The following is a 27,739-nucleotide window of genomic DNA, read 5'->3' as shown; positions in this document are numbered from 1 at the left end:
GGTCGATCTATGTTCCCATCCTCACCTATGGTCATGAGCTTTGGGTTATGACCGAAAGGACAAGATCACGGGTACAAGCGGCCGGAATGAGTTTCCTCCGCCGGGTGGCGGGGCTCTCCCTTAGAGATAGGGTGAGAAGCTCTGCCATCCGGGGGGAGCTCAAAGTAAAGCCGCTGCTCCTCCACATGGAGAGGAGCCAGATGAGGTGGTTCGGGCATCTGGTCAGGATGCCACCCGAACGCCTCCCTAGGGAGGTGTTTAGGGCACGTCCGACCGGTAGGAGGCCACGGGGAAGACCCAGGACACGTTGGGAAGACTATGTCTCCCGGCTGGCCTGGGAACGCCTCGGGATCCCCCGGGAGGAGCTGGACGAAGTGGCTGGGGAGAGGGAAGTCTGGGCTTCCCTGCTTAGGCTGCTACCCCCGCGACCCGACCTCGGATAAGCGGAAGAAGATGGATGGATGGATATTATGAATGTATTTCTTACCTATAAAACACTTTCTTGTAGTCCACATAACACGTGACGGTGATGCTTTGCTCAAAATCTGGCATAGATTTTGTTTTGCAGATCAACTTCAAGCCGCTTTCTTGTGGACGGTCTTAGTCCCGCGCACAAGCTTTCCTCCATGCCAAGCCTCCTTTGACTCCGTCCGCCATGTTGTAGTTTTTAGCACTTCCATATGGAGTCTACTTGTCAGGTTCAAACACTGATGACATCTATCAAACAAGACAAGAAGCAAAGAATCAAACAGAGACAGAATTCAATTTGGACTCATTTGAGGAGAAACGTGTCGACCTGTAACCTCTTACAGTGTCACCCACGCTCTGGCGAAAGATTGTACGCCTCCTTCCTTTATTTGGACTTCCTCTAACCACATGGCCATAGCTGTTTCTAAAGGACAAAGGTCGTAAACAGTTCACAGAAAAGGTTGTAAAGGAGTTCAAAAAGAGGTTCATAAAACAGTTGAAAAAGGAGGTTCAAAAAGAGGTCGCCCGGAGGGGAGTCTGGTCCTGCTTCCTCTTCGCTTTTGTAGTACTCGGGTCAGACAATATCTTTGTGTTTGATTATAATACATGAAAGACAACAGGAACACCTTCATCTTGCCTCCCCGCTACACCGGGGAGTTTTTACGAGCCTTACTCCTGGTAGGTTCTGTTGCGTTTGACCAGATGTTCCTCCAAGGAGAACTCAGAACGCTAGTCAGTCCCAAGTTCTTTAGATGACATATAAACTGAACTCAAAAGTACCACCAGGGACAGAATAGGTATTTTGTAATTTATTGTCAAATATTTGAGAATAGAGACCAGCCTCGAACAACACATACAAATGCGTAGCCCAAGTTGATCTGAAAACTTCCCGTAAAACACTCTCCTCTTCAATATCTCCCCCCGCCCTCACTTGTCTCACCTCAAACACATGCTCATTGTGTCTCTTATCTTGAGTCAGCCTGGGAAGCAAAGCAAGGAGTATTCCTCCTTCTCGTGTTATCTCTACTCTCTGCATTCCACTGCTAGAAGACCGACACCTTACTTTGCAGACTAGAAAGAAGGAAGAATACTAGCTATTTTGTAATACGATTATGGAGGAAAGAAGAAACACAAAAATATGGATATATGAAAATATATATATATCCTTCAATTCCAAAGACAGCTTTTGCACTCAGATGTAACACAACGTTATTGTGATAACTTAGAAACAATTATTCTAACACTACTGACAGATATAAGTTAAAACTATGCGCTGGTTTTTAATTAAAAAAGGCAATGGCAGAGGATTTTAGCATGCATGTACAAGTGCGAACCATTCTGCCCCACAACAAGAGGGTAGAGAAAAATAAGGAACATATTGATTACAACTCATTAAAAATGTCGTACTCGCGCAAAAGCTCTTTGGGTAAACCTTCACCAATCACCAATATATATGTAGGAGACAGACACCATGCAACAAATACTGCATCACAAAAAGAGCCAATACAGAATCCAGTTGGTACAAATTCCATATTTTCCAAGGTCTTCAAATACTTTTGTTATTAGACTGTCTAAATAGCCGGTCGTTGTTTTAATCTTTACTCGACGCAGAAGTCCATTTTTGACCAGAATGACGTCCACAACTCTTGCTGTAATCTACGCTTCTCCTTCCACGTTTGCCATAGACTGCTGGTAGTCCAATGATTACGTCAGCCTCTGAAACCTTATTCCAGATAAGTCTGAGTTCTTTCCAGTGGTCAACAAACCGGGCCAGTCTCTGCTGGATCTCTTTTTGGCCAATGGTGTGGTCATCAACAGTACTTTCCAATATCCAGCACGACTTTATTGCTGGCTGGTGAGCTCTCAGCTCAGCTTCAAGCCGTGTGTGCTTCTTCCTGTGGTTCTGAATTCAAAACAAGTTATGTCTATAATCCTCTGAATTTACAAGCAACTTCTTGTCCTTGATCCAAGACTCCTCATAATCTAGGTCCCTTGAGAACTGATGCAGGCGGTAAGAGTGCTTGAGCTCTGCCATACTTTGAATCTTGATGAAACATCCATTGACGGTGTAACTCTTGTCCTTCACCTGAGAGGGATCCAAGGTCACTAGCCCTTGCAGCTTCTTTTTTTTTTAGAATATCATCATCGGCGGTCCCTCGAAGAGAGTATGACGATCCTCCTGGTAGGGGGGTATCCCTTTATGGAGGAGGCCTGTGCGTGGCTTTGTTTAACGTGGGGAGACTGGTGCACAGACAGTCACCACACGATCCTTGACAGATCCGGGTCAGGGTCCAGTGGCATGGAGTCCAAGACGACTGGGGACCCTTTTCTGCTGCAGCCTTCATCCGCCATCCCAGCCATTGTGACGCTCCATAGGGTTAGCAATCATCCTCCGCCTGTTCTATCGTTGAGGTCTTGGGTTGTTATTTCCCCATAACTGGGCCCACATGGATGTGGGGGTGCCTTCTTCGCCATCGCAGCCGTTGTGGTGGTTCTTACATCCACCGTCTTCTGCCTGCTCCGCCGTTGAGGTCTTCACCGTATCCCTGGCTAGGAGGCAGTCAGGTACTAGGCCTTTGCCAAGGGCCACCTGGGGTAACAGTAGTAAAGGGGTTGACCTCCTAGTGCCCCAAGATCCCTTAGATGAGCCTCCACTGCCGGATGCACTTTAACGTCATGCCCAGGACATAGAATGATATACACCATGGTGAGCTACATACCACGCCCTATCATCACAATGGTCTGGCTGCTCAGCAGGACCTTTATCCGCATAGCCGTTCAACAACATACCAGCAAACAATCAGAACAGAAGGATGGGTATTTCTTAAGTCTCTTCTTTTAAACGTAGCCCACGCTGTTTTGCTACTGTTCTATTGTTTGGCATTTTGATGTTGCATTGTCCTAATGGCAATCCAATGTTGAAATGACCATTGACTAGATTGGATGTCTCGGAGACTAGCTCCAATACTTGCTTATCCCTTTGAGAGAGTTCAGCTTGTTCATCCTGTGCCGTTTCAGTGAATTGTACTTTGAGCTGTTTCTCCTAAAGCGCATTAAAGGCCTACTGAAATGAATTTTTTTTATTTAAACGGGAATAGCAGATCCATTCTATGTGTCATACTTGATCATTTCGCGATATTGCCATATTTTTGCTGAAAGGATTTAGTAGAGAAAATCGACGATAAAGTTCGCAACTTTTGCTCGCTGATAAAAAAAAGCCTTGCCTGTACTGGAAGTAGCGTGACGTCACAGGAGCTAGTATTCCTCACAATTCCCCGTTGTTTACAATGGAGCGAGAGAGATTCGGACCGAGAAAGTGACAATTACCCCATTAATTTGAGCGAGGATGAAAGATTCGTAGATGAGGAACGTGAGAGTGAAGGACTAGGGAGGCAGTGATGGACGTATCTTTTTTCGCTCTGACCGTAACTTAGGTACAAGCTGGCTCATTGGATTCCACACTCTCCTTTTTTTATTGTGGATCACAGATTTGTATTTTAAACCACCTCAGATACTATATCCTCTTGAAAATGAGAGTCGAGAACGCGAAATGGACATTCACAGTGACTGAAATTGTAAATACACGGTTAATATTTTTCAGCTTGGCGAAGCTAAAAAAATAGAAGCTAACCTAGCTACGTAGCCAACGTGATAGCATCAGTCTCAAATGCAGATAGAAACTAAATAAAAAAAAGCCCTGACTGGAAGGATAGACAGAAGATCAACAATACTATTAAACCATGAATATGTAAATACACGATTAATATTTTTCAGCTTGGCGAAGCTAAAAAAAATAGAAGCTAACTTAGATGCGGCGGCGGGCGTTGTACGCTTTTGACGACACCCTGGCCGCCATCAGAGTCGGCAAGAAACATATATTTCCCCAAAGTTACGTACGTGACATGCACATATCGACACGCACGTACGGGCAAGCGATCAAATGTTTGGAAGCCAAAGCTGTACTCACCGTAGTGCGTCTGCTATCCTGCTCAAAACTCAACACAACCTCCTGGTGTTGGTGTTGCTGTAGTCCGCCGCTCCACCGATCGCACCTACAACTTTCTTATTTGCAGTCTCCATTGTCCATTAAACAAATTGAAAAAAGATTCACCAACACAGATGTCCAGAATACTGTGGAATTTTGTCGAAGAAAACAGAGGTATTTGAATTGGGTCCAAACACTTCCCTTGACCTCGTGACGTCACGCGCATACGTCATCATACCGCGACGTTTTCAAGCGTAAGTTTCCTGGGAAGTTTAAAATGTCACTTTATAAGTTAACCCGGCCGTATTGGCATGTGTTGCAATGTTAAGATTTCATCATTGATGTATAAACTATCAGACTGCGTGGTCGCTAGTAGTGGCTTTCAGTAGGCCTTTAAGTCTTGCTAGAGAAATTCAATTGACATTCATCTCTGGCCAGGAACAATGCTAACTGAAGTGGCAACCTCCTGGGAGCACCATTGACTGTCCAACCCCAGGCCTCCATTAACAACCTGAACCATCTCCTATGTTTCCAACTATTTGAGGAATAGTAGTACCAATAAGAAAATCTACACCTGCATTAAATCTCGTAAATTTTAGATATCGCAGATGTGGCCATTTTTGAAGATCTTTAGTATGAGGGATATTGCCCTGATTGACTGGCATGTTTAAAGACCTCAGGTAAGAGAGTTTGGAGTCCATTGCAGCCACTTTTGAAGTCTGCTATCATGTTGCTGTCAAGTACTCCTCTCCCATGGTTCTGAGGAGTATTCATATTTTCCCTCTACTCAGATTCAGCCTGTTCATAAGCCGTTCAGTACAAAACAAGACTGTACTTTTAGGATTCAAAAATCTGTTTGTAACGAGTGTCTCATTTCCTTACTTGGACTTTACTCGTACAGGCAATGTAGACAGTGTTAAAGTCCAGTTAGATCACTATACGGTACAGAACCTACGGCACCTTGTCTGGTCATTTATTAGCCTGAATCGAACTTGTTTCCTTGTCTTTAGAGTAGATATGTGGCCGAGTCGGGTGCCTCCAATTGCACACCTTTTCATACAAGACACCTTCTGCAGTCGTTGCTTCTGTGACCAATGCACTAACAGCCAAAGCACAGATGATTGTCTTTCAAAAACCACACGTTCTCCTCTGTCCTGTGTCCTTTCCTCCAACTGAAGAACCAAGCTGAACTATGTTCTTCACAGATAAAACTGTTCCTTCTAGCCTTTGAACTTTTTACCATGGATACATTGTTGGTATGTTTTTTAGTTTACAAAGTAACCCTTTCTTAGATCAGAAACAGGTCACAAGTGATCTTCACTTGCTTCTCCACAAACTCTGCAATGTCTTTAAATGTTACTATTGCGTTAAATGACTTTTGCAGGTCACAGGCAACACTTCTCCATCCGTCCCTAAGTTCAAACGGCAGTTTCTTTGCAAGGGTTTTCAGGAACGTTCTCCCACAGCATTGCAACACTCCTTAACAATAAACGATTTGCTTGCAAAGCCTTGTGGTCACTGGCCAAGTGAATACTTTCTCAATAAAAGCTGATGATATTTTAAAAAGGCCTCCAAAATGCTGTTTGAGCAATGATTTTGCTCTAAATCAAATCCACTATTATTTGTATTATTATTATCGGAATTCCACCATAGAAGTTCCTGCCGATGACTCCCCTTTGGTTGCTTTTGTCGAACCAGAACAGCAGCTGCTGCCGCCCCAGGGGATCTACTTACAAGGGAGCTTCGGTTCTTTGACTTGCTGGATATGTTTGCAACACTGTCCCTGGGATTGACTTCATATATCATTCATTATATTCATCATTTTATTCCGTCAAATCTCCCGGTATTTTTGTTATTTTATCGGTATCTTAAACCATTGTTTCTCGGGCCCGAGTGTTCGTTAAAGGGCCACCAAAAAAATATCTGTTTCTCAGCTGTGGTTCGCATAGGCCTCAGCAGTACTCAGTTGTAATACATATATAACTACACTACCCTTCAAAAGTTTGGGGTCACCCAAACAATTTTGTGGAATAGCCTTCATTTCTAAGAACAAGAATAGACTGTCGAGTTTCAGATGAAAGTTGGGCTCTGTACCGAGGATGTCGTTGTGGCTTGTACAGCCCTTTGAGACACTTGTGATTTAGGGCTATATAAATAAACATTGATTGACTGATTGATTGATTTTTCTGGCCATTTTGAGCGTTTAATTGACCCCACAAATGTGATGCTCCAGAAAGTCAATCTGCTCAAAGGAAGGTCAGTTTTCTAGCTTCTGTAAGGAGCTAAAGTGTTTTCAGATGTGTGAACATGATTGCACAAGGGTTTTCTAATCATCAATTAGCCTTCTGAGCCAATGAGCAAACACATTGTACCATTAGAACACTGGAGTGATAGTTGCTGGAAATGGGCCTCTATACACCTATGTAGATATTGCACCAAAAAGCAGACATTTGCAGCTAGAATAGTCATTTAGCACATTAGCAATGTATAGAGTGTATTTCTTTCAAGTTAAGACTAGTTTAAAGTTATCTTCATTGAAAAGTACAGTGCTTTTCCTTCAAAAATAAGGACATTTCAATGTGACCCCAAACTTTTGAACGGTAGTGTATATAATAATGGTTGTAACGCCTCGGGATCCCCCGGGAGGAGCTGGACGAAGTGGCTGGGGAGAGGGAAGTCTGGGCTTCCCTGCTTAGGCTGCTGCCCCCGCGACCCGACCTCGGATAAGCGGAAGAAGATGGATGGATGGATGGAAGGTTGTAACAAAGCTTCTGTATTTGAACATTACTTTTAAGAGCACCTTACATTTGCCATATCTTAAGAACTGTGTGGAAGGCTGGAATAATACTCACCTGACAAGGATTAGACTTAGACTTAGACTTAGACACACTTTAAGTCGAATCCACAAGGGAAATTGTTGAAAATGTATGTAGATTGTAAAAAAAAAAAAAATAAAAAAAAAAAAAAAAAAAAAGAGAAAAAACACTGAGAAACCAATGTTTGGTATCTGGTATTATGGAAAAAAATGCACTTTTTATAAATCAATCAATCAATAAAAAATGAACTACATGTGCCTCGAAGGACTGCACAAACCACGATGACATCACTGGTCTGAACCCACATCCTGGTAAGTGGGTACAGTTCCTGCCAATTATTCATGATAAAGTGAGAGTCCAGTCCATTGGGGGCAAGCAGAGGATTATAGGTGGTCTCCATCCAGGTCATAGAGGAGTGGTCCGCACTGGGTCATGACTTAGAACAGCTAGCACCTCCTGAGGCTGAAGAGAGAGAGGTGTTGAAATGCTTGGGTCCGAGGTTTCACAGATATTAATACTTTTTTTTATTCCTGATATGTTTGCGAGCAACGGGTAGGGTCCCAAAGACCCACTGGTAGATGCTCTGATGAAATGAAAAACTGCACAAGTGGCTTTTAAAGCAGGAAATCAACAAAAGCCAACAACATTTTCGGAGATAGAGATCTAAAATATGACTTTCTTCTTCCTGCTTCTTTTCAGACTTTTTTTTTCGTCTTTTGCAATTTTATTTTGATATTGTTATTGGGTTTTTTTTGGCAGATGATGCCCTTTTGACAGGAGTATTTTTGCTTTATTGTGTAGGAAATACAGGGTTATTGAAAAAGAAGGAGCCGATTTCAGGACACGTCGCGACAGTTGTCGAGCATCGCCATGGAATATTAAGTCGGTAACTATTTGAAAGCGTTTTCCAAGTTTATAAGGCTGCCACCGGGGTGCTGGTCTCGCCTCGTTCCTACGGCAACATCCGGCAGCATCTTTGTTTACTGTCTGAGTGGAGAGTCCTCAGCGATAGCTGTTCTGCAATCTCCAGTTTGCTGCAGGCGGTGTCACTTGCAAGACCAAAAAAGGAAAAATTGTGAGTGGAACCCCTGTGTGACTTGGATGGATTTTTCTATTACTAGTCTTATTACATCAGCTCATACTTTTTGAACAACCCTGTAAATTAATAACACAAAATGTCAAACATTGATCCAATTCCACAATGTCAACATTGGTCTGATGATTCACTCGCTGGAGCCTATCTCAGCTGCATTTGGGCGGAAGGCGGGGTACACCCTGGACAAGTCGCCACCATAATATATATATGCTGTATATATGTATGTATATATACACAGTATCATTATACAGTATGTGTGTATACATTTTTTTCCATACACACATAATGTAAACATATTTGTATAATAGTACATGTACTGTATATATATATATATATATGTATATATACTAGGGATGTCCGATAATGGCTTTTTGCCGATATCCGATATGCCGATATTGTCCAACTCTTTAATTACCGATACCGATATCAACCGATACCGATATCAACCGATATATACAGTCGTGGAATTAACACATTATTATGCCTAATTTGGATAACCAGGTATGGTGAAGATAAGGTACTTTTAAAAAAAATGAATCAAATAAAATAAGATAAATAAATTAAAAACATTTTCTTGAATAAAAACGAAAGTACAACAATATAAAAACAGTAATTAATGAAAATTTGTAAAAGGTTAGTACTATTAGTGGAGCAGCAGCACACACAATCATGTGTGCTTACGGACTGTATCCCTTGCAGACTGTATTGATATATATTGATATATAATGTAGGAAGCACAGACTGTATCCCTTGCAGACTGTATTGATATATGTTGATATATAATGTAGGAAGCAGAATATTAATAACAGAAAGAAACAACCCTTTTGTGTGAATGAGTGTGAATGGGGGAGGGAGGTTTTTTGGCTTGGTGCACTAATTGTAAGTGTATCTTGTGTTTTTTTATGTGGATTTAATAAAAAAAACAAAAAAAAACAAAACGATACTGATAATAAAAAAAACGATACCAATAATTTCCGATATTACATTTTAACGCATTTATCGGCCGATAATATCGGCAGACCGATATTATCGGACATCTCTAATATATACAGTATATATCATTATATATGTGTATATATGTATATATTTTTCCATACACGCAATGTAAACATATATGTATAGTAATATATATACTGTATATATGTATGCATATATATGTATACAGGTATATATCATTATATATGTGTATTTTTCTCATCAAACACATTATGTAAACATATATGTATAATAATATATTTATACAGTATCATCATGAATGTGTATATATTTTCTCCATACACACATAATGTAAACATATTTGTATAATAGTACATATACTGTGTATATATATGTATATATACAGTATATATCATTATATATGTGTATATATGTATATATTTTTCCATACACGCAATGTAAACATATATGTATAGTAATATATATACTGTATATATGTATGCATATATGTATACAGGTATATATCATTATATATGTGTATTTTTCTCATCAAACACATTATGTAAACATATATGTATAATAATATATTTATACAGTATCATCATGCATGTGTATATATTTTCTCCATACACACATAATGTAAACATATTTGTATAATAGTACATATACTGTGTATATATATGTATGTACATATGTATACAGTATATATCATTGTATATGTATATATTTTTCCATACACGCAATGTAAACATATATGTATAGTAATATATATACTGTATATATGTATGCATATATATGTATACAGGCATATATCATTATATATGTGTATTTTTCTCATCAAACACATTATGTAAACATATATGTATAATAATATATTTATACAGTATCATCATGCATGTGTATATATTTTCTCCATACACACATAATGTAAACATATTTGTATAATAGTACATATACTGTGTATATATATGTAGGTATATATGTATGTATACAGTATATATCATTATATATGTGTATATTTTTCCATACACACAATGTAAACATATATGTATAGTAATATATATACTGTATATATGTATGCATATATGTATACAGGTATATATCATTATATATGTGTATTTTTGTCATCAAACACATTATGTAAACATATATGTATAATATCATATTTATACAGTATCATCATGAATGTGTATATATTTTCTCCATACACACATAATGTAAACATATTTGTATAATAGTACATATACTGTGTATATATATGTATATATACAGTATATATCATTATATATGTGTATATATGTATATATTTTTCCATACACGCAATGTAAACATATATGTATAGTAATATATATACTGTATATATGTATGCATATATGTATACAGGTATATATTATTATATATGTGTATTTTTCTCATCAAACACATTATGTAAACATATATGTATAATAATATATTTATACAGTATCATCAAGCATGTGTATATATTTTCTCCATACACACATAATGTAAACATATTTGTATAATAGTACATATACTGTGTATATATATGTATATATACAGTATATATCATTATATATGTGTATATATGTATATATTTTTCCATACACGCAATGTAAACATATATGTATAGTAATATATATACTGTATATATGTATGCATATATGTATACAGGTATATATTATTATATATGTGTATTTTTCTCATCAAACACATTATGTAAACATATATGTATAATAATATATTTATACAGTATCATCAAGCATGTGTATATATTTTCTCCATACACACATAATGTAAACATATTTGTATAATAGTACATATACTGTGTATATATATGTATATATACAGTATATATCATTATATATGTGTATATATGTATATATTTTTCCATACACGTAAACATATATGTATAGTAATATATATACTGTATACATGTATGCATATATATGTATACAGGTATATATCATTATATATGTGTATTTTTCTCATCAAACACATTATGTAAACATATATGTATAATAATATATTTATACAGTATCATCATGCATGTGTATATATTTTCTCCATACACACATAATGTAAACATATTTGTATAATAGTACATATACTGTGTATATATATGTATGTATATATACAGTATATATCATTATATATGTGTATATATGTATATATTTTTCCATACACGTAAACATATATGTATAATAATATATATACTGTATATATGTATGCATATATGTATACAGGTATATATCATTATATATGTGTATTTTTCTCATCAAACACATTATGTAAACATATATGTATAATAATATATTTATACAGTATCATCAAGCATGTGTATATATTTTCTCCATACACACATAATGTAAACATATTTGTATAATAGTACATATACTGTGTATATATATGTATATATACAGTATATATCATTATATATGTGTATATATGTATATATTTTTCCATACACGTAAACATATATGTATAGTAATATATATACTGTATATATGTATGCATATATATGTATACAGGTATATATCATTATATATGTGTATTTTTCTCATCAAACACATTATGTAAACATATATGTATAATAATATATTTATACAGTATCATCATGAATGTGTATATATTTTCTCCATACACACATAATGTTAATGTACGCGTGTTGCCGCAGGTGTACCTAATGTTGTGGCCAGGGAGCGTACGAACGCCGGGCGGGTGCGCGCGCGGTTGCAGTGCGCGGCGGCGGGCTGGCGGCGTCTCACACACACACACACACACACACACGCACATACACACACACACACACACACACACACACACACACACACACACACACACACACACACACACACACACACACACACACACACACACACACACACACACACACACACACACACACACCCGGAGGAGTCCGAAAAGAGAAGTAAAGTCTCCGCCATGACTTTGGCGTGCTTGTGCGCGCTTCTCTCGCTGGTGGCCGCCGCCAGCCTCCGCCAGGTCAACGACACCGAGTCACTGGCGGCCGACGGGCTGCGGGCGTCCGCGGGCAACACGTCCTGGTCCTCGGGCAGGGCGGCCAACCGGACGTGGCTGCTGGACTTCGACGAGGGCATGCTGGAGGACTGGCGCTCCCTGGCCAGCGGCGACGGGCGTCACGGCGAGAGGGCGAGCGTGAAGGCGCTGCTGGTGGCCGCCTACTCCGTCATCATCGTCATCTCGCTCTTCGGGAACACGCTGGTGTGTCACGTCATCGTCAAGAACAAGCGCACGCAGTCGGCCACCAGCGTGTTCATCATGAACCTGGCCGTGGCCGACGTCTTCATCACGGTGCTCAACACGCCCTTCACTCTGGTAAGTGCGCCCGCTTTCGGCACAACTTGGACGGACGCGCATCCTTCCTGTCGCTGGCTCACAGAAACATGTTTTAAAGCACTTTTTTATTCCTCCAATTTCATAATAATCCACATATCGCAACTTTATTCACCTTTAAAGGGGACTTATTTATAGCGGTGTCTAGAAAAAAAAATATAAGAAATATATAAGAATTAAAAAAACATTGAAGAACATACTGAAGAGGCAACATTGACTCATCAATCAACAAATAATTCCATCCATTTTCTACCGCTTGTCCCTTTTGGGGTTGCGGGGGGTGCTGGAGCCTATCTCAGCTACATTCGGGCGGAAAACAGGGTACACCCTGGACAAGTCACCACCTCATCACAGGGCCAACACAGATAGACAACATTCACACACTAGGGACCATTTAGTGTTGCCAATTAACCTATCAGGGGCTGAGGTGGGAGGAGCCTATCCCCAGGTGCATGTTTTTGGAGGTGGGAGGAGCCTATCCCCAGGTGCATGACTTTGGAGGTGGGAGGAGCCTATCCCCAGGGGCATGTTTTTGGAGGTGGGAGGAGCCTATCCCCAGGGGCATGTTTTTGGAGGTGGGAGGAGCCTATCCCCAGGGGCATGTTTTTGGAGATGGGAGGGGCCTATCCCCAAGTGCATGTCTTTGGAGGTGGGAGGGGCCTAACCCCAGGTGCATGTCTTTGGAGGTGGGAGGAGCCTATCCCCTGGTGCATGTCTTTGGAGGTGGGAGGGGCCTATCCCCAGGTGCATGTCTTTGGAGGTGGGAGGAGCCTATCCCCAGGGGCATGTCTTTGGAGGTGGGAGGAGCCTATCCCCAGGGGCATGTTTTTGGAGGTGGGAGGAGCCTATCCCCAGGTGCATGTCTTTGGAGGTGGGAGGAGCCTATCCCCTGGTGCATGTTTTTGGAGGTGGGAGGGGCCTATCCCCTGGTGCATGTCTTTGGAGGTGGGAGGGGCCTATCCCCTGGTGCATGTTTTTGGAGGTGGGAGGAGCCTATCCCAGGGGCATGTCTTTGGAGGTGGGAGGGGCCTATCCCCAGGGGCATGTCTTTGGAGGTGGGAGGGGCCTATCCCCAGGTGCATGTCTTTGGAGGTGGGAGGAGCCTATCCTCAGGTGCATGTCTTTTGGAGGTGGGAGGGGTCTATCCCCTGGTGCATGTCTTTGGAGGTGGGAGGAGCCTATCCCCTGGTGCATGTTTTTGGAGGTGGGAGGGGCCTATCCCCTGGTGCATGTTTTTGGAGGTGGGAGGAGCCTATCCCCAGGTGCATGTCTTTGGAGGTGGGAGGAGCCTATCCCCAGGTGCATGTCTTTTGGAGGTGGGAGGGGTCTATCCCCTGGTGCATGTCTTTGGAGGTGGGAGGAGCCTATCCCCTGGTGCATGTTTTTGGAGGTGGGAGGGGCCTATCCCCTGGTGCATGTCTTTGGAGGTGGGAGGGGCCTATCCCCTGGTGCATGTTTTTGGAGGTGGGAGGAGCCTATCCCAGGGGCATGTCTTTGGAGGTGGGAGGGGCCTATCCCCAGGGGCATGTCTTTGGAGGTGGGAGGGGCCTATCCCCAGGTGCATGTTTTTGGAGGTGGGAGGGGCCTATCCCCAGGTGAATGTCTTTGGAGGTGGAAGGAGCCTATCCCCAGGGGCATGTCTTTGGAGGTGGGAGGGGCCTATCCCCTGGTGCATGTCTTTGGAGGTGGGAGGGGCCTATCCCCTGGTGCATGGCTTTGGAGGTGGGAGGAGCCTATCCCCAGGGGCATGTTTTTGGAGGTGGGAGGAGCCTATCCCCAGGGGCATGTTTTTGGAGGTGGGAGGAGCCTATCCCCAGGGGCATGTTTTTGGAGATGGGAGGGGCCTATCCCCAAGTGCATGTCTTTGGAGGTGGGAGGGGCCTAACCCCAGGTGCATGTCTTTGGAGGTGGGAGGAGCCTATCCCCTGGTGCATGTCTTTGGAGGTGGGAGGGGCCTATCCCCAGGTGCATGTCTTTGGAGGTGGGAGGAGCCTATCCCCAGGGGCATGTCTTTGGAGGTGGGAGGAGCCTATCCCCAGGGGCATGTTTTTGGAGGTGGGAGGAGCCTATCCCCAGGTGCATGTCTTTGGAGGTGGGAGGAGCCTATCCCCTGGTGCATGTTTTTGGAGGTGGGAGGGGCCTATCCCCTGGTGCATGTCTTTGGAGGTGGGAGGGGCCTATCCCCTGGTGCATGTTTTTGGAGGTGGGAGGAGCCTATCCCAGGGGCATGTCTTTGGAGGTGGGAGGGGCCTATCCCCAGGGGCATGTCTTTGGAGGTGGGAGGGGCCTATCCCCAGGTGCATGTCTTTGGAGGTGGGAGGAGCCTATCCTCAGGTGCATGTCTTTTGGAGGTGGGAGGGGTCTATCCCCTGGTGCATGTCTTTGGAGGTGGGAGGAGCCTATCCCCTGGTGCATGTTTTTGGAGGTGGGAGGGGCCTATCCCCTGGTGCATGTTTTTGGAGGTGGGAGGAGCCTATCCCCAGGTGCATGTCTTTGGAGGTGGGAGGAGCCTATCCCCAGGTGCATGTCTTTTGGAGGTGGGAGGGGTCTATCCCCTGGTGCATGTCTTTGGAGGTGGGAGGAGCCTATCCCCTGGTGCATGTTTTTGGAGGTGGGAGGGGCCTATCCCCTGGTGCATGTCTTTGGAGGTGGGAGGGGCCTATCCCCTGGTGCATGTTTTTGGAGGTGGGAGGAGCCTATCCCAGGGGCATGTCTTTGGAGGTGGGAGGGGCCTATCCCCAGGGGCATGTCTTTGGAGGTGGGAGGGGCCTATCCCCAGGTGCATGTTTTTGGAGGTGGGAGGGGCCTATCCCCAGGTGAATGTCTTTGGAGGTGGAAGGAGCCTATCCCCAGGGGCATGTCTTTGGAGGTGGGAGGGGCCTATCCCCTGGTGCATGTCTTTGGAGGTGGGAGGGGCCTATCCCCTGGTGCATGGCTTTGGAGGTGGGAGGAGCCTATCCCCTGGTGCATGTCTTTGGAGGTGGGAGGAGCCTATCCCCAGGTGCATGTCTTTGGAGGTGGGAGGAGCCTATCCCCTGGTGCATGTCTTTGGAGGTGGGAGGAGCCTATCCCCAGGTGCATGTCTTTGGAGGTGGGAGGGGCCTATCCCCTGGTGCATGGCTTTGGAGGTGGGAGGAGCCTATCCCCTGGTGCATGTCTTTGGAGGTGGGAGGAGCCTATCCCCAGGTGCATGTCTTTGGAGGTGGGAGGAGCCTATCCCCAGGTGCATGTCTTTGGAGGTGGGAGGAGCCTATCCCCAGGTGCATGTCTTTGGAGGTGGGAGGAGCCTATCCCCTGGTGCATGTCTTTGGAGGTGGGAGGGGCCTATCCCCAGGTGCATGTCTTTGGAGGTGGGAGGAGCCTATCCCCAGGGGCATGTCTTTGGAGGTGGGAGGAGCCTATCCCCAGGGGCATGTTTTTGGAGGTGGGAGGAGCCTATCCCCAGGGGCATGTCTTTGGAGGTGGGAGGAGCCTATCCTCAGGTGCATGTCTTTTGGAGGTGGGAGGGGTCTATCCCCTGGTGCATGTCTTTGGAGGTGGGAGGAGCCTATCCCCTGGTGCATGTTTTTGGAGGTGGGAGGGGCCTATCCCCTGGTGCATGTTTTTGGAGGTGGGAGGAGCCTATCCCCAGGTGCATGTCTTTGGAGGTGGGAGGAGCCTATCCCCAGGTGCATGTCTTTTGGAGGTGGGAGGGGTCTATCCCCTGGTGCATGTCTTTGGAGGTGGGAGGAGCCTATCCCCTGGTGCATGTTTTTGGAGGTGGGAGGGGCCTATCCCCTGGTGCATGTCTTTGGAGGTGGGAGGGGCCTATCCCCTGGTGCATGTTTTTGGAGGTGGGAGGAGCCTATCCCAGGGGCATGTCTTTGGAGGTGGGAGGGGCCTATCCCCAGGGGCATGTCTTTGGAGGTGGGAGGGGCCTATCCCCAGGTGCATGTTTTTGGAGGTGGGAGGGGCCTATCCCCAGGTGAATGTCTTTGGAGGTGGAAGGAGCCTATCCCCAGGGGCATGTCTTTGGAGGTGGGAGGGGCCTATCCCCAGGTGAATGTCTTTGGAGGTGGAAGGAGCCTATCCCCAGGGGCATGTCTTTGGAGGTGGGAGGGGCGTATCCCCAGGTGAATGTTTTTGGAGGTGGGAGGGGCCTATCCCCTGATGCATGTTTTTGGAGGTGGGAGGGGCCTATCCCCAGGTGCATGTCTTTTGGAGGTGGGAGGGGTCTATCCCCTGGTGGATGTCTTTGGAGGTGGGAGGAAGCCGGAGTACTCAGAGGGAACCCATGCAGTCACGGAGAACATGCAAACTCCACACAGAAAGATCCCAAGCGCAGGATCGAACCCAGGATCTTCGTATTGTGAGGCAGACGCACTAACCCCTCTACCACCGTGCTGCCCATATATATATATATATATATATATATATATATATATATATATATATATATATATATATATATATATATATATATATATATATATATAAAGCACTTTGGAGTGTTTAGACTGGCAAAGAAAATCCGATCGGTCACCTGAGGACAAAAAAATCCTATTTGGTGTGTAGCGTAAACGGGGCCCCTAATTTGCTTGAGTAGCTGGACAGGACAATGTTAAAAAAATAAAAAAGTGTGTGCATATACATACTGTGTGTACATAAGTGTATATATGTGTGTGTATATACACTATATTGCCAAAAGTATTTGGCCACCTGCCTTGACTCACATATGAACTTGAAGTGCCATCCCATGGAATTGTCCAAAATGTTTTGGTACCCTGGAGCATTCAAAGTTCCTTTCACTGGAACTTAGCGGCTAAGCCCAACTCCTGAAGAACCAACCCCACGCCATAATTCCTCCTCCACCAAATGTCACACTCCGCACCATGCAGTCCGAAATGTAGCGTTCTCCTGGCAACCTCCATACCCAGACTGGAAAAAGTGTGATTCATCACTCCAGAGAAGGTGTCTCCACTGCTCTAGAGTCCAGTGGAAACATGCTTTACACCACTGCACACCACATTTTTTTTATCTGTAATTTTAGGCACGTTGCCAACATCTGTTATTCAGGGCCGTCTACTCAATCAGCATCCATTGTGCATCATCTATTGTCATGAGGAGGTTTCAGCTGATTATGTTGTTTTTTACTTTTCCCACCTTTTTCAGATTGGTGGGCATTGTTCGGAAAAGTGTCGCTACGTAACAACGGCATAGCTAATGTGGAAGGATGCATAAATGTTTAAGAGTTGTTTCTTTTTCCTTAGCCATGTTTAGAGCAGCTAGTACTTTTCCTTTGTGTATTCTACCAGTCTCTCTTTGTCTTCAGATTGTCTGTTTAGTGTCTTAAACCATCAGGAATGTGAAATACAACACCCACTGGTTTCTTATCAGTGGTGCGAGGTGGAGATGGGGGTTTTCTTTGTGTGAGAAGAAGTTGGCTTTTCCCTTCGAATGCCAGATCAACTAGAGCAGCCGATATGAATGTATTGATTAAGTTGATCTCTTGAAATTTCAGTAAAACTTGAAAATATTCCAATTCTGTCTTGATGGTCCTTCTTACTCAGCATATATGTCATCGAAAGAACTTGGGATTGACCAGTAACCTAGACTCCCTGGGAGGAAGAGTTGGTCCGACGCAACACTAACCAGCGATGTCATTAAATATTCTTACGGGTTGGATGTAACGTGGCACGTTACTTTGGACGCAGACAGATAGTACTGCAGTAGCTTTGTACTTGTGCGAGCAGCAGCCGCACATGCGTACACCACTGCTTCTACTGCGGGGGAATAATGAACATTCCGTAAAGTGAAAATCATCAACAATAATAATAATGCCACAACACGGACAAGGAGGGACATTGATACACGTTCAGTTGCTTCATTAACTATCAGTAACAACTGTGTCAGGTTCAAACACCCAACTATCTATTACACGAGACGAGAAGAAGGAATCAGGCAGAGACCGTTTTCAATTTTCAGAGTTAAATTTTGCTCATGAGGAGAGACGTATTGGGCTGCACACTCAGTTACAGTTTCACCCTACGCTCTAAGGTACAGTCCCACGTGCTCCTCTATTTATTCGGGAGGTCAATCAATCAATCAATCAATCAATCAATGTTTACTTATATAGCCCTAAATCACAAGTGTCTCAAAGGGCTGCACAAGCCACAACAACATCCTCGGTTCAGAGCCCACATAAGGGCAAGGGAAAAACTCCCAACCCAGTGGGACGTCAATGTGAATGACTATGAGAAACCTTGGAGAGGACCGCAGATGTGGGTGACCCCCCCCCCCACCCCCCACCCCTTCTTTAGGGGGGACCAGATGCAATGGAGGTTGAGTGGGTCTAGCATAATATTGTGAGAGTCCAGTCCATAGTGGATCTAACATAATATTGTGAGAGTCCAGTCCATAGTGGATCTAACATAATAGTGTGAGAGTCCAGTCCATAGTGGATCTAACATAATAGTGAGAGTCCAGTCCATAGTGGATCTAACATAACAGTGAGAGTCCAGTCCATAGTGGATCTAACATAATAGTGTGAGAGTCCAGTCCATAGCGGATCTAACATAATAGTGGGAGAGTCCAGTCCATAGTGGATCTAACATAATAGTGAGAGTTCAGTCCATAGTGGATCTAACATAATAGTGAGAGTCCAGTCCATAGTGGATCTAACATAATAGTGAGAGTCCAGTCCATAGTGGATCTAACATAATAGTGAGAGTTCAGTCCATAGTGGATCTAACATAATAGTGAGAGTCCAGTCCATAGTGGATCTAACATGATAGTGAGAGTCCAGTCCATAGTGGATCTAACATAATAGTGTGAGAGTCCAGTCCATAGTGGATCTAACATAATAGTGTGAGAGTCCAGTCCATAGTGGATCTAACATAATAGTGGGAGAGTCCAGTCCATAGTGGATCTAACATAATAGTATGAGAGTCCAGTCCATAGTGGATCTAACATAACAGTGAGAGTCCAGTCCATAGTGGATCTAACATAATAGTGTGAGAGTCCAGTCCATAGTGGATATAACATAATAGTGGGAGAGTCCAGTCCATAGTGGATCAAACATAATAGTGAGAGTCCAGTCCATAGTGGATCTAACATAATAGTGAGAGTCCAGTCCATAGTGGATCTAACATAACAGTGAGAGTCCAGTCCATAGTGGATCTAACATAATAGTGAGAGTCCAGTCCATAGTGGATCTAACATAATAGTGTGAGTTCAGTCCATAGTGGATCTAACATAATAGTGAGAGTCCAGTCCATAGTGGATCTAACATAATAGTGAGAGTCCAGTCCATAGTGGATCTAACATAATAGTGAGAGTTCAGTCCATAGTGGATCTAACATAATAGTGAGAGTCCAGTCCATAGTGGATCTAACATAATAGTGTGAGTCCAGTCCATAGTGGATCTAACATAATAGTGAGAGTCCAGTCCATAGTGGATCTAACATAATAGTGTGAGAGTCCAGTCCATAGTGGATCTAACATAATAGTGTGAGAGTCCAGTCCATAGTGGATCTAACATAATAGTGAGAGTTCAGTCCATAGTGGATCTAACATAATAGTGAGAGTTCAGTCCATAGTGGATCTAACATAATAGTGAGAGTCCAGTCCATAGTGGATCTAACATAATAGTGTGAGAGTCCAGTCCATAGTGGATCTAACATAATAGTGAGAGTCCAGTCCATAGTGGATCTAACATAATAGTGTGAGAGTCCAGTCCATAGTGGATCTAACATAATAGTGTGAGAGTCCAGTCCATAGTGGATCTAACATAATAGTGAGAGTCCAGTCCATAGTGGATCTAACATAATAGTGAGAGTCCAGTCCATAGTGGATCTAACATAATAGTGAGAGAGTCCAGTCCATAGTGGATCTAACATAATAGTGTGAGAGTCCAGTCCATAGTGGATCTAACATAATAATGTGAGAGTCCAGTCCATAGTGGATCTAACATAATAGTGAGAGTCCAGTCCATAGTGGATCTAACATAATAGTGAGAGTCCAGTCCATAGTGGATCTAACATAATAGTGAGAGTCCAGTCCATAGTGGGGCCAGCAGGAGACCATCCCGAGCGGAGACGGATCAGCAGCGCAGAGATGTCCCCAACCGATGCACAGGCGAGCGGTCCACCCCGGGTCCCGACTCTGGACAGCCAGCACTTCATTGAGGTCCCTAGTTAACATCACTGAGGCTGCTTCTGAAGGGAGGGGTAATGCAAGCAGCCCCAGTTAGACACAATACGTGATTATTCAGAATGGAAAATGTGCTGACACTCGTGATTTCGCCCTGTCTCTGTTTTGTCTGCGTTGAGGTACTCGATGTCCATACTCGGCTGTCAGCAGGCAGGGTCCGGAAACAAACTGCTGACACGAGACAACTCGCAAAGCAAGATTACAAGTTGTGTGCCTTTGCACAGATAGAAAAGTACAACTTCAGCACAATTGATAATAACTATAGCAACGGCCTTTAAGCATAAGAGTTGTGTGATAACTTCTACATAATTATTCTAACAACTGCTGTCAACAATCTTCTTCCAGTCGGCAGACTAGCAATGCAGAGCTAAAACCGCCAATGAGTGCGCTCCGGCTGACGTCACGCTTCACTTGGCAACAGGCGCCGCCTTTTAACACTCTTCTCTCATGAAACATCTCTCGACTGCATACACCAAATATATGAATGCTTTTTTAAAAAAGTAAATGATTAATTGCTTATCCTATCAATTGTTTACATCGATGTAAAAATAGTTCCATTAGGAATTAAATTACGTTTTTGAGGAATGCATTAATCACTGTAACTAATTACTTTTTCCTAACCCTGAGCGTGCCACTAATGTCTCAATGCGCTTATCACGGTGAGTGGTGAAGTGATAACACTAGGCTAATCATAATTAAAAGTGGGGGAAATAAATATTTGGAACCGATTCTGTTCAGAACTTTTACAGACAGAATTTGTAGGCGCGGTCAGGGCGTTGAGGGGGATCCGGTTTGGTGGATGCAGGATTAGGTCTCTGCTTTTTGCAGATGATGTGGTCCTGATGGCTTCGTCTGGCCAGGATCTTGAGCTCTCACTGGACCGTCTCGCAGCCGAGTGTGAAGCGACTGGGATGAGAGTCAGCACCTCCAAGTCCGAGTCCATGGTTCTCGCCCAGAAAAGGGTGGAGTGCCATCTCCGGGTTGGGGAAGAGATCTAGCCCCATGTGGAGGATTTCAAGTACCTCGGAGTCTTGTTCACGAGTGAGGGAAGAGTGGATGGTGAGATCGACAGGCGGATCGGTGCGGCGTCTTCAGTAATGCGGACGCTGTATTGATCCGTTGTGGTGAAGAAGGAGCTGAGCTCTCAATTTACCGGTCGATCTACGTTCCCATCCTCACCTATGGTCATGAGCTTTGGGTTATGACCGAAAGGACAAGATCACAGGTACAAGCGGCCCAAATGAGTTTCCTCCACCGGGTGGCGGGTCTCTCCCTTAGAGATAGGGTGAGAAGCTCTGTCATCCGGGGGAGCTCAAAGTAAAGCCGCTGCTCCTCCACATGGAGAGGAGCCAGATGAGGTGGTTCGGGCATCTGGTCAGGATGCCACCCGAACGCCTCCCTAGGGAGGTGTTTAGGGCACGTCCAACCAGTAGGAGGCCAAGGGGAAGACCCAGGACACGTTGGGAAGACTATGTCTCCCAGCTGGCCTGGGAACGCCTCGGGATCCCCCGGGAGAAGCTGGACCAAGTGGCTGGGGAGAGGGAAGGCTGGGCTTCTCTGCTTAGGCTGCTGCCCCCGCGACCCCACCTCAGATCTGTCCTGTCCAGCCACTCAGACAAATGATATTATTATTAAATGTTTGGGTAGAATTTTATTACACAAAGCCAGTTTTCTTAGGTAAAAACTTTCATCAGACCTGTTTATCTATTTTAGGGAAGTATGTAGTTCATCATAGAAATGGCACCTAATGTTTTTCTTTTAAAAAAAAGCATTGATTTTGTGAGTGCGGCTAAAAGATGTAACCTGTGCCTGAAAGAAACATGTTTCAGTATATACCACCCCAGCATGTCCACTTTTATATAACGCGACAAACTGGTCTCATGACACAGAAGCAAGGTGCTATTGTGCAACATGTAATGTACCCTATTTATATACAGTACATGTGTAACCGGTGTTCTTTTCCTCTGCGTTGTGTGGCTTTAATGGAACACGACCAACACCATGGATTGCTCAGCTGCACTTTACTGACAATACACAGAATACACACTTGTCGTCAATAACTTTTTTCCCATTGCCCCCATTTCCCATTTCCCATTGCCCCTACACAAATATAATAATGAAAAAGATAGTGAACTTAAATTCTTAACATGACAATATTTCTGTCGTCGCATGCACGCCTACCTCTCCCGTTATCGTGGACAAAAGGGAAGTTGGAAGGCGTGTCCAACGCATATAAAAAGACAGGTGTCACAGTAATTATTGCAGTAGGAGGGACAACGAGACAATGGTTCCACATTGACAAAACATTGAACAATGTCCAGGTATTTACATGTAACTTACACATTTTGTGTAATTATAACAATAATATAGGCTGACCATACGTCCTCTTTTCCCCGGACATGTCCTCTTTTGCGGGGGTGTCCGGGGTGTCCGGGTGGGGTTTCTTAAATGCCTCAAATGTCCGGCATTTTGAGTTAGGGTTGCGTGTATTTTCAATGTACGTCCGGGGTTAAGTTAAGAAGGGGTTAAACAAAACAAACTGTGAAGGTGCGCACGCAGAAACATTCGTGAGGGAGGGGCAGAGACACAGAGCGAGAGAGCTAGTGAGTGGAGACAGACATGAAAACAAGAAATGCCGAAAAGTAAATGCAACTTCACGGATGATTTGCGGAAAAAGTATTTGTGTTTTGGTCCTGGCTGTGACACATGGGAAGCAGAATGCACTGTGTGCAAAGCAGGAACGTGTATATCTGTGGCAAATAAAGGGGCCAAAGATCTACAAGCCCATATCGACACTACAAAGCACAAAACAGCTGTGCAGGGCGAGAGCTCGTCTGCTGTTTTTTTGTTTAAATGTAATTAACTTCTTTTGAGGCATTATTTATGTTTAGATTATATACTGATTGATTGATTGATTGAGACTTTTATTAGTAGGTTGCACAGTGAAGTACATATTCCGTACAATTGACCACTAAATGGTAACACCCGAATAAGTTTTTCAACTTGTTTAAGTCGGGGTCCACTTAAATTGACTCATGATACAGATATATACTATCATATATACTATCATCATAATACAGTCATCACATAAGATAATCACATTGAATTATTTACATTATTTACAATCAGGGGTGTGGAGGGGGGGGGGTAGGATATGGACACCAAGTAGTATACATAGAGAGAGAGAGAGAGAGAGAGAGAGAGAGAGAGAGAGAGAGAGAGAGAGAGAGAGAGAGAGAGAGAGAGAGAGAGAGAGAGAGAGATCAGAAGGCATAAGAAAAAGTATCTGCATTTGATTGTTTACATTTGATTATTAGCAATCCGGGGAGGGTGTTAGTTTAGGGTTGTAGCTGCCTGGAGGTGAACTTTTAGTGCGGTTTTGAAGGAGGATAGAGATGCCCTTTCTTTTATACCTGTTGGGAGCGCATTCCACATTGATGTGGCATAGAAAGAGAATGAGTTAAGACCTTTGTTAGTTCGGAATCTGGGTTTAACATGGTTAGTGGAGCACCCCCTGGTGTTGTGGTTATGGCGGTCATTTACGTTAAGGAAGTAGTTTGACATGTACTTCGGTATCAGGGAGGTGTAGCGGATTTTATAGACTAGGCTCAGTGCAAGTTGTTTAACTCTGTCCTCCACCTTGAGCCAGCCCACTTTGGAGAAGTGGGTAGGAGTGAGGTGGGATCTGGGGTGGAGGTCTAGAAGTAACCTGACTAGCTTGTTCTGAGATGTTTGGAGTTTAGATTTGAGGGTTTTGGAGGTGCTAGGGTACCAGGAGGTGCATGCGTAATCGAAAAAGGGTTGAACGAGAGTTCCCGCCAGAATCCTCAAGGTGCTTTTGTTGACCAGAGAGGAAATTCTGTAGAGAAATCTCGTTCGTTGGTTAACCTTTTTGATTACCTTGGTTGCCATTTTGTCACAGGAAAGGTTAGCCTCTAGAATGGAACCTAGGTAGGTGACCTCATCTTTCCTGGTGATGACACTGTCACCTACTTTTATGTTGAAGTCATTGACTCTCTTAAGTTTGATGTGGGACCCAAACAGGATGGATTCTGTTTTACCCAAGTGTATGGATAGCTTGTTGTCAGCGAGCCAGGTGCAAGTTCTACAGAGCTCAGCACTGAGGATTTTCTCCACCTGTGACTTGTCCTTGTCTGATACCAGCAAGGCAGAGTCATCCGCAAACAAAAACAATTCACAGTCGCATGCCGATGACATGTCGTTTATGTATATTAGGAACAGTAAAGGCCCTAATATACTGCCTTGGGGGACTCCACAGCTCACCGAGAGGGGGGGGGACACGGTGCCGTTCACCTCTACCACCTGCTCCCTCCCCTCCAAGTAAGACTGCATCCAGCTCCAAGAGGTTTTGTTAAATCCGATTGCTCTGAGCTTATCCAGCAGTATAGCGTGGTTAACGGTGTCAAAGGCCTTCTGAAGGTCCAGCATGACCATGCCGCAATATTTGCCCGCGTCCACCTCATGTTTGATGTGGTCGCTCAGATAGAGAAGGCATGTGTCAGTGGAGTGGTTAGTTCTGAAGCCGGATTGGAATTTGTACATGAGTTTATTAGTGGCAAGGTAACTATCGACCTGTTCATAAACTATTTTCTCCATTACTTTCGAAATGGAGCTGAGAATAGAAACAGGTCGGTAGTTGCCAGGTTCCAATTTGCTTCCTTTTTTAAAGAGGGGAGTTACTCTTGCTATCTTAAAATCTTTTGGTACTTGGCCTTGTGTAATTGATAGGTTTATTATGTGCGTGATGATCGGGGCAATGATGGAGGCAGAGTCCCTGAGGAATCTGGAGGGAATATTATCAAGGCCGGTGGCCTTGTTAGGGTGGAGCGCGCTCAATTTTTTAAACACCTCATCAGCTGAGGTTATTTTGAATATTTCTACCTCTGCACTTTTTTTCCAAAACTGTGAATGTTACAGAATATAAGTGTGACTTATTTTGTTATACTGTCAAGCAGTGTTGGCGTTAACACACTTTTTGTGTCTTTTTAACGCATTGAAATCAGAAAGGACGCAATTTATTTAATTTTTTTACCATTTGCGGCCCACAGCTAATGTTTTAAAGGCCCACAGCACATTCTAAAAATACTATCAAAATAAACAAAAACATAACAAAAGTGAAATAAAAAAGCTTACAGGTGAAATGTAATTTAGAAAAAGTTGCAATGTTGATTAATAAAACAAAAATGTTTTTTTTTCTTTCAAACTGTCATTGCTCAAAACATAATATTGAATCAAAATCAATGTTATTATGAATTGTTGACCTATCCAAGGTTCCGATTACTTCACATCAAATATTCCACTAAGAAAAATATTTTTGGTGGAAGATTTTGCATATTTTGTGTGTTTGCCATAAAAAAACAAAGTTTTGTTTGACAAAAAAGGGCGGAAAACAAACAAACAAAAAACACAACATAAAAAAACTAAAACATTTTGAAATGAGGAATAGATCCGAAATTGATGTAGACTCCAGAGATTGAAGTGTTAAATATAAAATGTATGTATGCCCTGGCACACCATTATCATCATTTCATGACCCAAGCAAAACACTTTTTACACTTTTATACTAAAATAAATACACCTACAACTTATTCAATAAAAACATAGAAAAAACTAGCAGCAGCGGTTGTCAGGACTTGGTTCATGGCGTGGTTTGTTCTCCCAGAAGGCAAAGGAAAATTGGCGCGTGCAAGACGTGAATTTAAATACATGATTTAATTTTAACAAATAAAAAAAAAGGAATAAACAAAAGGCGCGCACAAAGGCGGAAATACAAAACTTGGTAATAAACACAAAACTTGCATAAATGCAGAAACTATGAACAATTAAACAAAAACACTCACTGTGGCATAAATGAACAAAACTTACTTGGCAAAGAACTGTGACATGACATGAAGCAGAGTGCTGAAATAGTGTGAGGACGCCAGGACGAACAACAGAAACAGACAGATTTAAATAGTGACGTGATCAGTGAAAACAGGTGCGTGACAAGACAGGTGAACAGGTGCGTGACATGGCAATGTGAACCAGGTGAAACTAATGGTTGCTATGGTGACAAATAAAAGTGCACAAAAAGTCCAAAACCAAATCCCAACATGACTAAAACAAAACATAATCACAGACATGACAGAGCCCCCCCCTTACGGACAGATCCCAGATGTCCAAAACAAACAAAACAAGGCAGGATCGAGAGTCATGGGAGGGCGGGAGGGGGACATGGCGGTGGGTCGCCAGGCCAAGTGGCCCCGGATCCACCGAGGCATGGTCATGTGGCGGCGACGCGTCGGCCGCCGCTGAACCTGACGAGGTGGGCGACCTGGGAATGGCCACATTCGTGGCCGACGAGGAGGTCGGCGCACCTGGCGTGGCGGACGCCCATGGAATGGCCACATCCTTGGCAGACGAGGAGGTGGGCACGTTGTTGTGGCAGGCGGCGAAGCTTGGCGTGGTGCGTCAGGCGGCGAAGCTTGGCGTGGGGGGTCTTGGTCTTGGTCCTGGCATGGGCGGTCTTGGCAGCTTGGGTCTTGGTCTTGGCGACGTGGGTCTTGGTCTTGGCGGCGTGGGTCTTGGTTTTGGCGGCGTGGGTCTTGGACTTGGCGTGGTTGGTCTTGGTCTTGGACTTGGCGTGGTTGGTCTTGGTCTTGGACTTGGCGTGGTTGGTCTTGGTCTTGGACTTGGCGTGGTTGGTCTTGGTCTTGGACTTGGCGTGGTTGGTCTTGGCGTGATTGGTCTTGGCGTGGTTGGTCTTGGACTTGGTCTTGGCGTGGTTGGTCTTGGACTTGGTCTTGGTGTGGCGGTGCTTGGACTTGGTCTTGGTGTGGCGGTGCTTGGACTTGGTCTTGGTTTGGGGGTGCT

General features: G+C 43.8%; 1 protein-coding gene across 1 annotated transcript in view; it reads left to right on the top strand.

Moving 5' to 3' along the window:
* The first annotated feature begins 12,189 nt into the window (after positions 1–12,189).
* Positions 12,190–27,739, top strand: part of LOC133633456 (G-protein coupled receptor 83-like) — a 27,769-nt gene continuing 12,219 nt past the window's right edge. Inside the window, exon 1 of the mRNA XM_062025986.1 lies at positions 12,190–12,658. Coding sequence (XP_061881970.1) covers positions 12,245–12,658 — 414 coding nt within the window. The 5' untranslated portion in view covers positions 12,190–12,244. The remainder of the gene's footprint in view (positions 12,659–27,739) is intronic.

This window comes from Entelurus aequoreus, linkage group LG18 (assembly GCF_033978785.1).
Source record: "Entelurus aequoreus isolate RoL-2023_Sb linkage group LG18, RoL_Eaeq_v1.1, whole genome shotgun sequence".
Lineage (NCBI taxonomy): Eukaryota > Metazoa > Chordata > Actinopteri > Syngnathiformes > Syngnathidae > Entelurus > Entelurus aequoreus.
This window is presented reverse-complemented; position numbering and strand designations above follow the sequence as displayed.